The 11,061-nt window shown below is 44.5% G+C and overlaps 1 protein-coding gene across 2 annotated transcripts; it reads right to left on the bottom strand.

The window, feature by feature from the left end:
* Positions 1 to 5,141: 5,141 nt before the first annotated feature.
* On the bottom strand, positions 5,142 to 10,724 carry LOC127340651 (actin-related protein 5). 2 transcript variants are annotated; one of them, XM_051366391.2, is made up of 12 exons: positions 10,560 to 10,724; positions 10,420 to 10,490; positions 9,497 to 9,624; positions 9,070 to 9,111; positions 8,388 to 8,490; positions 8,160 to 8,269; positions 7,777 to 7,886; positions 7,596 to 7,686; positions 6,977 to 7,408; positions 6,679 to 6,797; positions 5,942 to 6,269; positions 5,142 to 5,829 (listed from the first exon to the last, which is right to left on the bottom strand). In XM_051366391.2, the coding sequence occupies exons 1-12, from the start codon at positions 10,658 to 10,660 to the stop codon at positions 5,332 to 5,334; spliced, it is 2,133 nt and encodes a 710-aa protein (XP_051222351.1). In that variant the 5' UTR covers positions 10,661 to 10,724; the 3' UTR covers positions 5,142 to 5,331. The 2 variants fall into 2 exon arrangements, with proteins under 2 accessions (XP_051222351.1, XP_051222352.1); XM_051366392.2 differs by having other exon boundaries at positions 9,497 to 9,621.
* Between the last annotated feature and the right edge of the window lie 337 nt (positions 10,725 to 11,061).

Here is an 11,061-nt window from a genome sequence, read left to right as displayed (position 1 = left end):
CATCGACTTTAGAATTGAGAAGCAGCCGATGCGCAGCCATCGACTCTAGTGGAATTGTGCGATGTTTATCGAGTCTCCACCAAATCCAGGCCAGCGGTGGTGCCTTCTGTTGCTTCGAGGGAATAAAACAATGGAATTTCTTCAGCTGCTTCGAGCCGATCCGGGTTCCTGAACCTTTTTGTCAAGGATTTCCAATCTTTGGGGCTAGTTCAGCTGAGACGGAAGGTTATCGGCTGTCTGAGGAAGAAAGGGGATCGGCTTTGGCGCATTCTCTCTGATATTCTCGCCTCGAGTAAGGCTCGGGGGGCAGCAGGCTCGAGTAAGGCTCGGGGGGCAGCAGGCCTGGTGGATACTCTGTTTCGCTCTGTTTAATGAGCCGTTTGGGATACCATCGGCTGATCCTTCATTGCAACCTTCTTCACAAATGATGAGTACTGAAGAGGATTATTGGGTTTGGTTGGAAAAGTTCAAAGGTTTTCCTGAAGATCCTGCATTTTCCACCAGATTTAGAAAATCATCAGTTGTAGAAGGGAAGGGTGAATTTCAAAGGACCGATGCGGTGCTATCGGCTCATTACGCATTGGCAAAGGGGACGAATCGGCAAGGTCAGTAGAAGAGGGAATCGGCTCAATTAAACTCGGAAGAAATCGGCAAAATCAAATTGGGGAAAAGTTCTTCATTGATAGGCGAGATTTCTTACATAAAGAGCTAATCGCTCTCAAAAGGAAATACTAGGGGATACATTGCCCCATCTACTACTGCTGGCCCTATTCTAGAGGTCCTATCTACGGGCCATCACTGCCCTCGTCGTCGCCGCTGTCGGCGCTGCTCCCGGCGGGCTCGTCGTCGCTCCAATGGCCGCCGACCGGGCCCTCGTTGTCTTCATCTTCTTCGTCAGCGTCGTCCTCGTCGCTGTCGAAGTCGCTAAGGTTGCCCGGCCAAGGGCAGAACTGCTTGGCCGGCGGCTCGTCGGAGGAGTTGTCGTCGTCGTCCTCCTCCTCCTCTTCCTCCTCATCCACCCCCTCGGAGGAGGTGAAGTCATCCCAGGAGAAGCGATCGTCATCGCTCTCCTCCTCCGATTCCCCGTTGGCGAGAAAGCGGAGGTCGCTCTCCCCGTCCGTCGAGGACTGGTCGTCCTCGGACCAGATGGAGAAGTCATGGTCTGACTCCTCCCCGGCCGCAATGGCGCGGCGGATGTTGGCCGCGTGGACCTCCGCCGGGTTGTACTCCGGCGTCGGCTCACGGGATGTGGAGGACTGGCTGGAAGGATCCGATGGAGCAGAGGAGGAAGAAGACATGGTGGCGCAGGAGGGCTTTTGGAGTGCTAATGCGAAGGAGATGCAGAGGAGAACTGTTCGTAGCGGTTAAATAAAAGGGGATATAGTGGAAATTCAATGCCACAGCAGTTTTCGAGGAAGTGGTGCCTAAAAAAAAAACTGCCAAGTCACGCGGAGAAGTTGAGAAGGCAGGGCATCATGGTGAAGGATACTGCAACGGTTCTGCCACGACATGACCCGACGAAGGAAAACAGAGTGATTTTGGAATTACCAATTCCAAAACCAGGGGGGCATGTGTTATCACCAGAATTTGACCGAGTCAGAGGTGGGCCACGATTGAGATGGACTTGAAGATATACATGGAAGGAAGAACAAGAATTGGCCTTATACACGAAGTTGGGCTGAATTGCCCATGTATCTGTAATATAGTAGATCGCATCTTAGATTAAAAGTTAGAGTTTTACTCGTGCACGGTTAGGTGCACGTCCGAATTAGAAAGTCCGCTGGACTATAAATATGTATCTAGGGTTTATGGAATAAACAACAACTCACGTTCAACCCAAACAAACCAATCTCGGCGCATCGCCAACTCCTTCGTCTCGAGGGTTTCTATCAGGTAAGCGACATGCTGCCTAGATCGCATCTTGCGATCTAGGCAGCACAAGCTCCACGTTGTTCATGCGTTGCTCGTACTGAAGCGTCTTTGATGGCGAGCAACGTAGTTATCATAGATGTGTTAGGGTTAGCATAGTTCTTCGTATAACATGCTTACGTAGTGCAACCCTTGCATATCTAGCCGCCCTCACACCTATCTTAGGTGTGGGGGCGGCACCCCGCTTGATCATTATTTGGTAGATTTGATCCGTTACGATTGCTCCTTGTTCTACAAGGATTAGTTTAATATCTGCAATAGTTAGGCCTTACAAAGGGGGGGAGGATCCAGCGGCGCGTAGGGTGTCGTTCGCAAGTCCTAAACAGGATGTTCCGAGGATCAACTTCATGTTGGTTTTTAGGCCTTGTTTAGGATCGGCTTACGATCACCGTGCGTGGCCGCGAGGCCCAACCTGGAGTAGGATGATCCGATTATGCGGTGAAAACCCTAAATCGTCGTAGATCTCATTAGCTTTATCTTGATCAAGCAGGATCACCATATATTCGTGCACCCCGTACGAATCATGGGTGGATCGGCTCTTTGAGCCGATTCACAGGATAACCTGAGAGCCGATCGAGGCTCGTATTTAATGTTTACGTGTATGCCATGCAGGAAACTAAGCGAGGCATCCCCATCACCTTCCTGACCAGGTATAGGTCAGGTGGCACGCCCTTGCACTTCGCATCGGACGTGTGACCAGAAGAGCATTGCGGGCCGTCGCTCGGAGGGGTCTCAGCCAGCCGCAGCTCTAGGCTCTTCCCGGCTCTACCGTGTTGACCGTCGCTGCCCGCCGGTGGGTTTCGGACGTCAACAATTTTATAGTTGACATAGGCACATTACTATTAGCGTTCAAGATTTATACCAAGAAATTGTTTTTGAGAAAAATTATAGGTAGTCACCGCCTTGCAAAAAAATGATCGTAGTTAACGCGCCAAATTATTGCGAAAGCTGAATATTTATACCAATGCTACAAAAACTTACTATCGAAATCTTTAAAAATCTTTGAAAAGTAATGTCGAAAAGTTTTAAAAAAATAAAAATGGTGCATTGTTCATTCATAAGTGTGAACAGTGGACCAGACGCATGGAACGAGCGCTGTGAGAGCAGCAAAATTTCTCGGCTTTTATATGTAAATGATATCTGGCGAAGAAAGTTGGCACATTTGGACAATGGCCAGCTGAATTCTTTGCAAAATACTCATATCGGTCGGGTAGTGCTTCCTCTAAAAATTGTCGATTGTGTTAATCTCCCATCATTTATTTCCTGATCTGACATTTGCTGGTTATTGTATTAGGCCAGTCTACTACAGGTTGTTTGTCACGCTAATTCAGCTTCTTTGCCAAAAAAAAAGGACCATTTAATGAAACATATAATTCTCACAGCAATGGACGGGGCATCATCTAGTGAATAGCACCTATGTGCCAAAAATCCACGTCCGTGCAGAAAACACTGCTATAAAAGTGTACACAACTGACCATATAATAACTAGTACAACGATCAGGTTCGTACAAAAACCGTCAATCAAGATTCAGGACTGGTACCTGAACCTTTAAACGCAGTAGTTATTAGAACATGCTCTGCTTCTACAAAATACAGCAGGAATAATATCATGTACTCCGTACTCCCTTCGTCCCAAAAACATGTCCGAGGGAGTACCTAAATCAAGAATATTTATTAAGAATATCTTCCCAAGTTACCGTAGAAGAAGGTAATGTTATTCTTTCGAGGTGAAAGAGGCGACGAATGGTGGAGTAAGTATATTTTTTCGATGATACCATAAAAGAACACATCATTATTTTTCCCCGGTAAAAGAGGGGCGAATGTTGGAATTTCTGCGGAACTACCGCTGAAAAATTATGCACTAGTGAGTGGATAATTATGGCCGGGTCATTGCTATCCTAAACCGCGGTTGAGGTTGAAGATTCATGTAAAATGACCATGCTTGTGCACCGTTGGAAATGGCTCTCCTAGAAATATGCGGAATGAAAAAATTACTATTAGGTAATTAACGGCCTTTGTCATCGTTGACATCGACAAATTACCATTGGCGCTCAAGATTTCAATCTAGAAATTGCTTTCAGAAAAAAGTAGGTAGGTACCGCCACGCGAAAACTTATTGCTGAAACTATGGATCAGGTTGAAATTACCGCACTGGTGCACTGGTGAGAAATTGTCGTTAGAGGAATATGCGCCCTCGAATAATTAATATGAGGTATTTAACAACCTGTTTCATAGTTGACATCAGCAAATTACTAATTACGTTCAAGATTTGTACGAGAAATTGTTTCTTTGGGAGAATTATAGGTAGTCACCGTCTCATGAAAAAATACTCCTAAAGAGATAACCCGTCAAATTAGTGCGGAAGCTGAACATTTGTACCGATGATTTACTGCGAAAAAATACTATCAAAATTTTAAAGAATTACTGATCAGGAGGTTTAAAAAAAACAAAAAAAAAAGTCAAGAAAATGGTACACTGGTCAAGCGCACTGTTCATGACGTAAACAGTGGCCTGAGCATTGTAGGATCAGAAAAAGCTCTCAGATTTTCGATAGTTACCGCTTTGCACAAAATTACTATCAGAACTACGGTTGAGGTTGAAATTACCATGATGGTGCCCTATTGAGAAATTATAGTCGCAGGAATATGCATCCTCGAATATTCATATTCGGTATCTAACGATCTATTTTATAGTTTACATCGGCACATTACTATTAACATTCAAGATTTATACCGAGAAATTGCTTTTGAGAAAAATTATAGGTAGTCACCGTCTTGCAAAAAATTGATCATAGTTAACGCGCCAAATTTTTGCGAAAGCTGAATATTTATACTGATGCTACAAAAACTTACTATCGTAATCTTTAAAAATCTTTGAAAACTAATGTCGAAAAGTTTTAAAAAATTTTAAAAATGGTGCATTGTTCATTCGTGAGAGCAGCAAAATTTCTCGGCTTTTATATGTAAATGATATCTGGCGAAGAAAGTTGGCACATTTGGACAATGGCCAGCTGAATTCTTTGCAAAAGGATACTCATATCGGTCGCGTACTGCTTCCTCTAAAAATTGTCGACTGTGTTACTGATCTGACATTTGCTGGTTATTGTATTAGGCCAGCTGAAGGTTGTTTGTCACGCTAATTCAGCTTCTTGCCAAAAAAAAAGACCATTTAATGAAGAATATAATTCTCAATGCAATGGACAGGGCATCACCTAGTGAATAGCACCCATGTGCCAAAAATCCACGTCCGTGAAGCAGACAGAACGCTGCTGTAAAAGTGTACACAACTGACCATATAATAACTAGTACGGAGTATAACGCAACGATCAGGTTCGTAGAAGAACCGTCAACCAAGAGGCGTCTACTGTCTCTACGTTAGCACATCACAGCAGACACAACTCTGCTACAACGTGTAAACAATATTGTACCGATGGAACAGGTTCTCGCCGTGCTCTCTGTAATCCTCCAACGTGAACGTCTGCCTCGCGAACTCGCGGGAGGCCGCAAAGGCGGCGGCGCCACGCCACGCGTCCAGGATGGGGTCGGAGGCCCTGACGAGCTTCAGCGGGGCGAGGTAGGGCCGGAACTGCCGGATCCCCGCCTCGAGCCGAGGGATCATGCCGGGGAACAGGGAGCTGCCGCCCGTGACGAGGATGGACTGGCAGAGGCGCTCCTTCACAGACTCGTCCTCCGCCAGCCTCCTCAGGGAGATGCTGACCATCTCATCGATACCCGCCTGGTCGACCCCGATCATGCCTGGCTGGAACAGCACCTCAGGGCAGCGGAACCGCTCGGTGCCAATGGCAATCTTGAAGTCTTCCGCCGTGAGGGGCCGAACTTTGTGAGGGTCTGCAGCAGGTTCGGCTGCTTCATGCTGGTTCACGAATGTAGGATCCACCTCCTGCATGGGGAAGCACCATGTGATTATTTAAGACATAACTAGCTTTACTTTACCCTTAATTCGACAAAATGGACAGCATCATGAATAGGAAAGCTCGAGAGTGGGGCCTTACCTGGATCTTCGATGCGATTCGAGCGAGTTCTGATTCGTCGTCGTCCCCATCATTGTCTTCCTCATTCTCTTTGCTCATCTTATTGTAGACCAACCAATCTTCGTCTCTCATTCCAAAAGTGTCCTCGCCTTTCCCTCTGTCAAATGCAGCGGTGGTGAGCAGCCGCATTCTTTCTTTCCGGGCCGCATTTAGACGCTCGCCGCGGCCTACAGCACCAGATGAATTGTTGTTGTTGCCATTAACCTTCTGTCGCTTCCTCTGGTCGACTTTCTCGGAAAGTTCCAAGTATCGGGCACGGAGCTCATCGAAGTATAACTCTGGGTTCTCCCTGTATAGTTAAGAGTGGAAACAGATCACAAAAGCAGCATACAAGACTGCCCCAGGCTATAGAAACTAGAGAGTACCATATCCATAGTATTAACCAGATTGTACAAGTAGAACCTATCAGCCCGTAAATTGATCTTCTGTAACAGACAGGTTGCAGAGAAGCCATACAAATTTGGAGGAAGAGCATATTGTAGCTAGGGGTTTTCTTACCCCTTAGTCTCATCTTTTATATGTGGCTACAAGTTTGCTATTATGGTAAACACTATTATTCCCTTCAAAATGGTACGACTAGTTTGTATTACAAAATGCGGAATATACTTTTCTCCTAGAATTTATACTGTAGTGAACAAGACTCAAGTATGAGAAGCATATGTGCTGAAAATTTCCACATTGAGACTGTCACAACTTACGTTCGCCTCTCTTCTTCTTGCTTCTCCCTCAATGCTGCCTCCTCAGCACGCCTCTGCTTGGCACGTATCCGGCCCTCTGTTGTGGTTTTAAGCAGTATCTGTTTCTTCTTTTCCTTTAACTGGTAAAATATACAAAAGTGGAACACGGGAATGGTTAGTGGTTGAAAGTCTCTCACATTAGGAGATTCAGTTTATCCTAACAGAACAAAGGTGAAAGATGATCCCAATGGCACATTAAACGGAATCCCATAGTTGACCACATAATAGAGACAGATGACAGTTTATCAAAAATACGCACCTGCTCTGGTGTCAGCATCTCATCAGGGACAGATACAAGTGGGTACTTATCAGCTCCTGAAGCATCTGCGTTCTCCTCGTTGCCATTGGACTCCCCCTTCGCTTTTCTTAGGGACTGTGTTACTTTCAGAATATTAGACTTGACTTCCTGCTGGGAAAGATACCCAGTTCTAGACAGAATAGCCGTTTCTTCAATTTCATCAGAATCATCAAGTTGTTCCATTATATACTCCAGTTCAGAAAGTTTTTTTTCCAGACCCTCTATCTTCTGAGACCTCTTTGCAGCAGCCATGTCTCGCAAACGTTGACCAGACTTTTCCTTAATAGCTGCTTTCCTTGCAAGTTCTTCCTCAGATGGCGGTTCATCTTTGGGTGGGGGTACCCATGGTAGCTGCCAATACCTAGTCTTCTCTTCAGCTTCTTCCTTGTTGTTCTGCAAACTTAAGTGATCAGTTATGGTGTTGCAACAATGTTCATATAACTGTTATAAATATACTTTTAGAAACAAAGATTATCAACTGAGATAAATGCATTGTCCATTCTATAAAACACAATGGAAGCTGAAATCTGATAATTTTGAAAACTGATAAGAAAACAAATAAATGATACAGTATATTTACTTTGAATATCTGCAACTCTGACATATAATCATGAGCTACATAACAATGTTCCTTCTTCAGCTCTTCAGCCTTATCCCATGAAACGCTTGCCCTGCAAAGGTAAAATTGGTACTCTTAGAAATGGACATAGTAGGGAAAACAAACAATACAAAGTGCTTCAGAAAAATGTGCTCATACGTACGCATGATAGGGATATTTAAGAGAGAGAAGCTGCCTCAGGAAATCAGTAATGTGAGATCCACCAACATTTGTTCGGCAGCATGCCCCCAACACAGGCTGACCTTTTAAGAACTGAAAACAGATCAACAAATAAGACATGGGGATGGAGCAGAAAAGGGGACAGCAAGATCAACAAATAATCTATAGATGGTATCTTTTTCTTTTTAGCAAGGTTAATGTTATCCTATTAGAAATTCAGTATTTAAACAGTCAATGGTGTTTCCTCCTAAACAGATGCAACTGTACTCATTTGGTGGTATCCAACAAAATGAGCGAAATAGAATGTCAAAATCATTTGTATAAAGCAGAGTTGAACAAAAGCATGTCTTGAGGACACAAACTTACTGGAACAACATGGCATGTTCCAAATTCACACGAAATAGCCAACCCATCTTCTCCGCAGTTTCCAAGCTTCTGATTGTACTTGTAACTAAAAGCATCATCGATACCAAAAGCTGAAACAGAGATAGTAAAAGAAAGCATTAGCATTACGTTTTTACATCAAGATTGTTAGTAATAAACTAACATATGCAGTTCACAACAATGGCACATAAAGGTCATCAAACACATTACCAACAGATGGAACACCATATGTCTCGAAAAGAAGTTCTGACATCCGTGCTCGAGAAAAGGATGGATTGCACTCACACTCTGTCATAAGAATAGGATGGTCCACCTGAAGAGCACCACTGTAAGGTTATTTAAACAAAATAATAGTTTCTATGAAAAAGGCACAAAGTTGTGAAGTTCAAAGATACATGCAAATATATGTTACACATGTGTCAAGCCAAGAAGTGTCAGATTTAAAACTACGAGACTAACTGAAGTAGTGAACCAATGTGTAGGATTTTACTTTATAATTTCATTAGTTGAGACAATAGTCCATGCTGGATGTCTACCAAAAATGGAGTTGCTTCAATTCCACTAGGTAGTACCCTCTTCCTGTTCACCTCGCATATGCTCAGTGAGTACTTTCTTGAAGCGCTTAAGACGCTGTTTGCCTTACGCTCTCGATAAAAATACACTGTTTGATTTGAAAATATCGAGAACTAAACTATTCTTAAAGCGCTTCATGTGAGTACGAAATCAACCAACTATATAAGAACCTCTTATGCTAAAATATATTTCTGGTGAGAATTTCCTAGTCCCTAATCCTCACCGTTAGTTCACTTCACACATTCCACTGGGAACAAGAACTGTGAGACTACTATGATAGGCAAATGATAGAGGCAGGTGTCGTTACAAACATATTTACCTCTGAAGTGGCACCCAAACGATCAAAACCATAATCGAGAATCTGCAACATTGAAATAATACCAGATCAAAAAAGGTTAACAAGGTACAAAGACTTGTTTGTTACTGAAGTACTCCTTCTTGAAGTCCCTTATCAACTCGGAACCACAAGGGACACACATCGGGTTGAATATGCACCATTCTAATATTTTTACACTCATATTAACCCTTTATAATATGATTGGTATCAAGCAATAGCCAAGACCTGCGAGTTTCCCATGCCTAAAATGTGCAAACAATAATAATAGTGTATTCTGGACAAAGGATTCCACACCAGACTGACCGCCAAGTTTATCTATTTTTGAAGCCTGAAAAAATGCATCATAAAACATTTGCAGATCTTGCAGGCAATTAAAATTAAGGAAGATGAAATGACAGGAGTGACGTACATATTCCATGTACTCGAACTGAAAGACAACATCATCATCAAACGGCGAGCGAATCGATGTCCGTGTGCAGTCAAAATACTTCATTAGAGCTGGATCGGCGTCTCCAACCACTGTCACAGTTTCACCTGCTGCATCAAAAACAAAACTGCAGTCAGTTTGACTTACAAGAATTTTCTCTGGTCCTCTAAACAAGTCCATCAACTCATACGAGCACAAGCGATTCAAATATACTGATGCCCCTTTATATTCAGATAACAATGAACACTGCAGCGCACTCCTACAATCACAAAAAGATAATTCTGCAGGCGTCTGACTTGGAAGCATTTTTCAGAATCTTTCACAGTGAAAGTAAAGCGAAGTACAGTCGAAATCATCGTAAGAAACACCAAGTGTCTATAGCACCGAAGAATTTAACTGATGTGCCTCACTTTAGTTGCGCTCAGGTTAAATACGGGAGTTTTCCCCAACCTGTGGCAAGTCCATCAAATGAAGATCCAAATAAGCAAACCCCTGCCCCCTTTTGTTTGTATATTCAGACAACCATGAATAATGCAGTGCAGTGCAGAATTAGGGATATGTTTGTACAGACACCTGACTACAAAACGTTTCCAGAATCACCTGATCAAGTAAACCAAAGTATCGCCACTATCGTCGTACCGAGAACTAAGAGCCTAGTGCGCCAGAGATTCAGATGATGTTGCCTAATTTTAGCTGCATCGCCACGAAACGGGGTCTCATGGACAGCACCCAATTGCCAACGGGGCGCCAGTACGAATTACTGAACTGAAACCGCACAGCAAGCAGCGCCATTACACCAGTGAACCACAGCGACGCGAAATCCAAACACATTCACATCGCGCAACCACCGGACCAGACCCAGACCCACACGGGTACACAACTTGGGATTCGTAGGCGTGACGTACCGGAGCTGCGGTGGCGGGGCCTCTGCACGATGTTCCGGAACGCGAGGCGCGGCTCCGCCTCGCCGGCCCACCTGCACGCGACCAAGCCGCCGAGTTAGGGTTAGGGTTCCGGGTGGCGGAGGAGGGGAGAGGGAGCGTACCCGATGCGGAAGGTGGATGCGCCGTTGTCGATGACGATGGGGGTGGATGCCGGGAAGCGGGCAAAGTCGGTCTGCCGAGGCGGGCGGTGGACCGGCGTCATCTCGCCGGGCGGCGGCGGCGGCGAGAGGGACTCGCGTCGGCGCAGGGGGAGGGGTTTGGGGAGGCTTCGTCGTCCTCTTCGCGAGCGAGCTCTGTATTTGTGTCTGTGCGAAGAAGGAAGGGTCATTGACTGAAAACCCCCTGTATTCCCACGTTATTTTCTGGCAGTAGCTCCTGAATTTTTGTCGATTCAATTCCAGAATTATTTGAAAATTTTCAATCTATCCATGTGAACCTACTCCTAGCTTTCAAGTTGTATCTCGTGCAAGACTTTCTATTTCAGAAACACTCGTATGCTCTAGATGATAACAAACACATTGCAGGTGAGCATACACCCGTAACTTTTTAAATGATTTGTATTGTTGTAAACAAACTTATCAAGTTAGTACAGAGAATGCAGGC

This window comes from Lolium perenne, chromosome 3, assembly GCF_019359855.2.
Source record: "Lolium perenne isolate Kyuss_39 chromosome 3, Kyuss_2.0, whole genome shotgun sequence".
In the NCBI taxonomy this organism is placed as follows: domain Eukaryota; kingdom Viridiplantae; phylum Streptophyta; class Magnoliopsida; order Poales; family Poaceae; genus Lolium; species Lolium perenne.
This window is presented reverse-complemented; position numbering and strand designations above follow the sequence as displayed.

Bases quoted from the DNA above. Each gene is read 5' to 3' on its own strand.
- LOC127340651 (XM_051366391.2), bottom strand. From the start codon at position 10,660: ATGACGCCGGTCCACCGCCCGCCTCGGCAGACCGACTTTGCCCGCTTC. The intron at 9,112-9,496 runs GTACGTCACTCC...TCAATGTTGCAG, and splicing joins AGTTCGAGTACATGGAATAT to ATTCTCGATTATGGTTTTGA. The intron at 7,687-7,776 runs GTACGTATGAGC...TTACCTTTGCAG, and splicing joins CTTAAATATCCCTATCATGC to GGCAAGCGTTTCATGGGATA.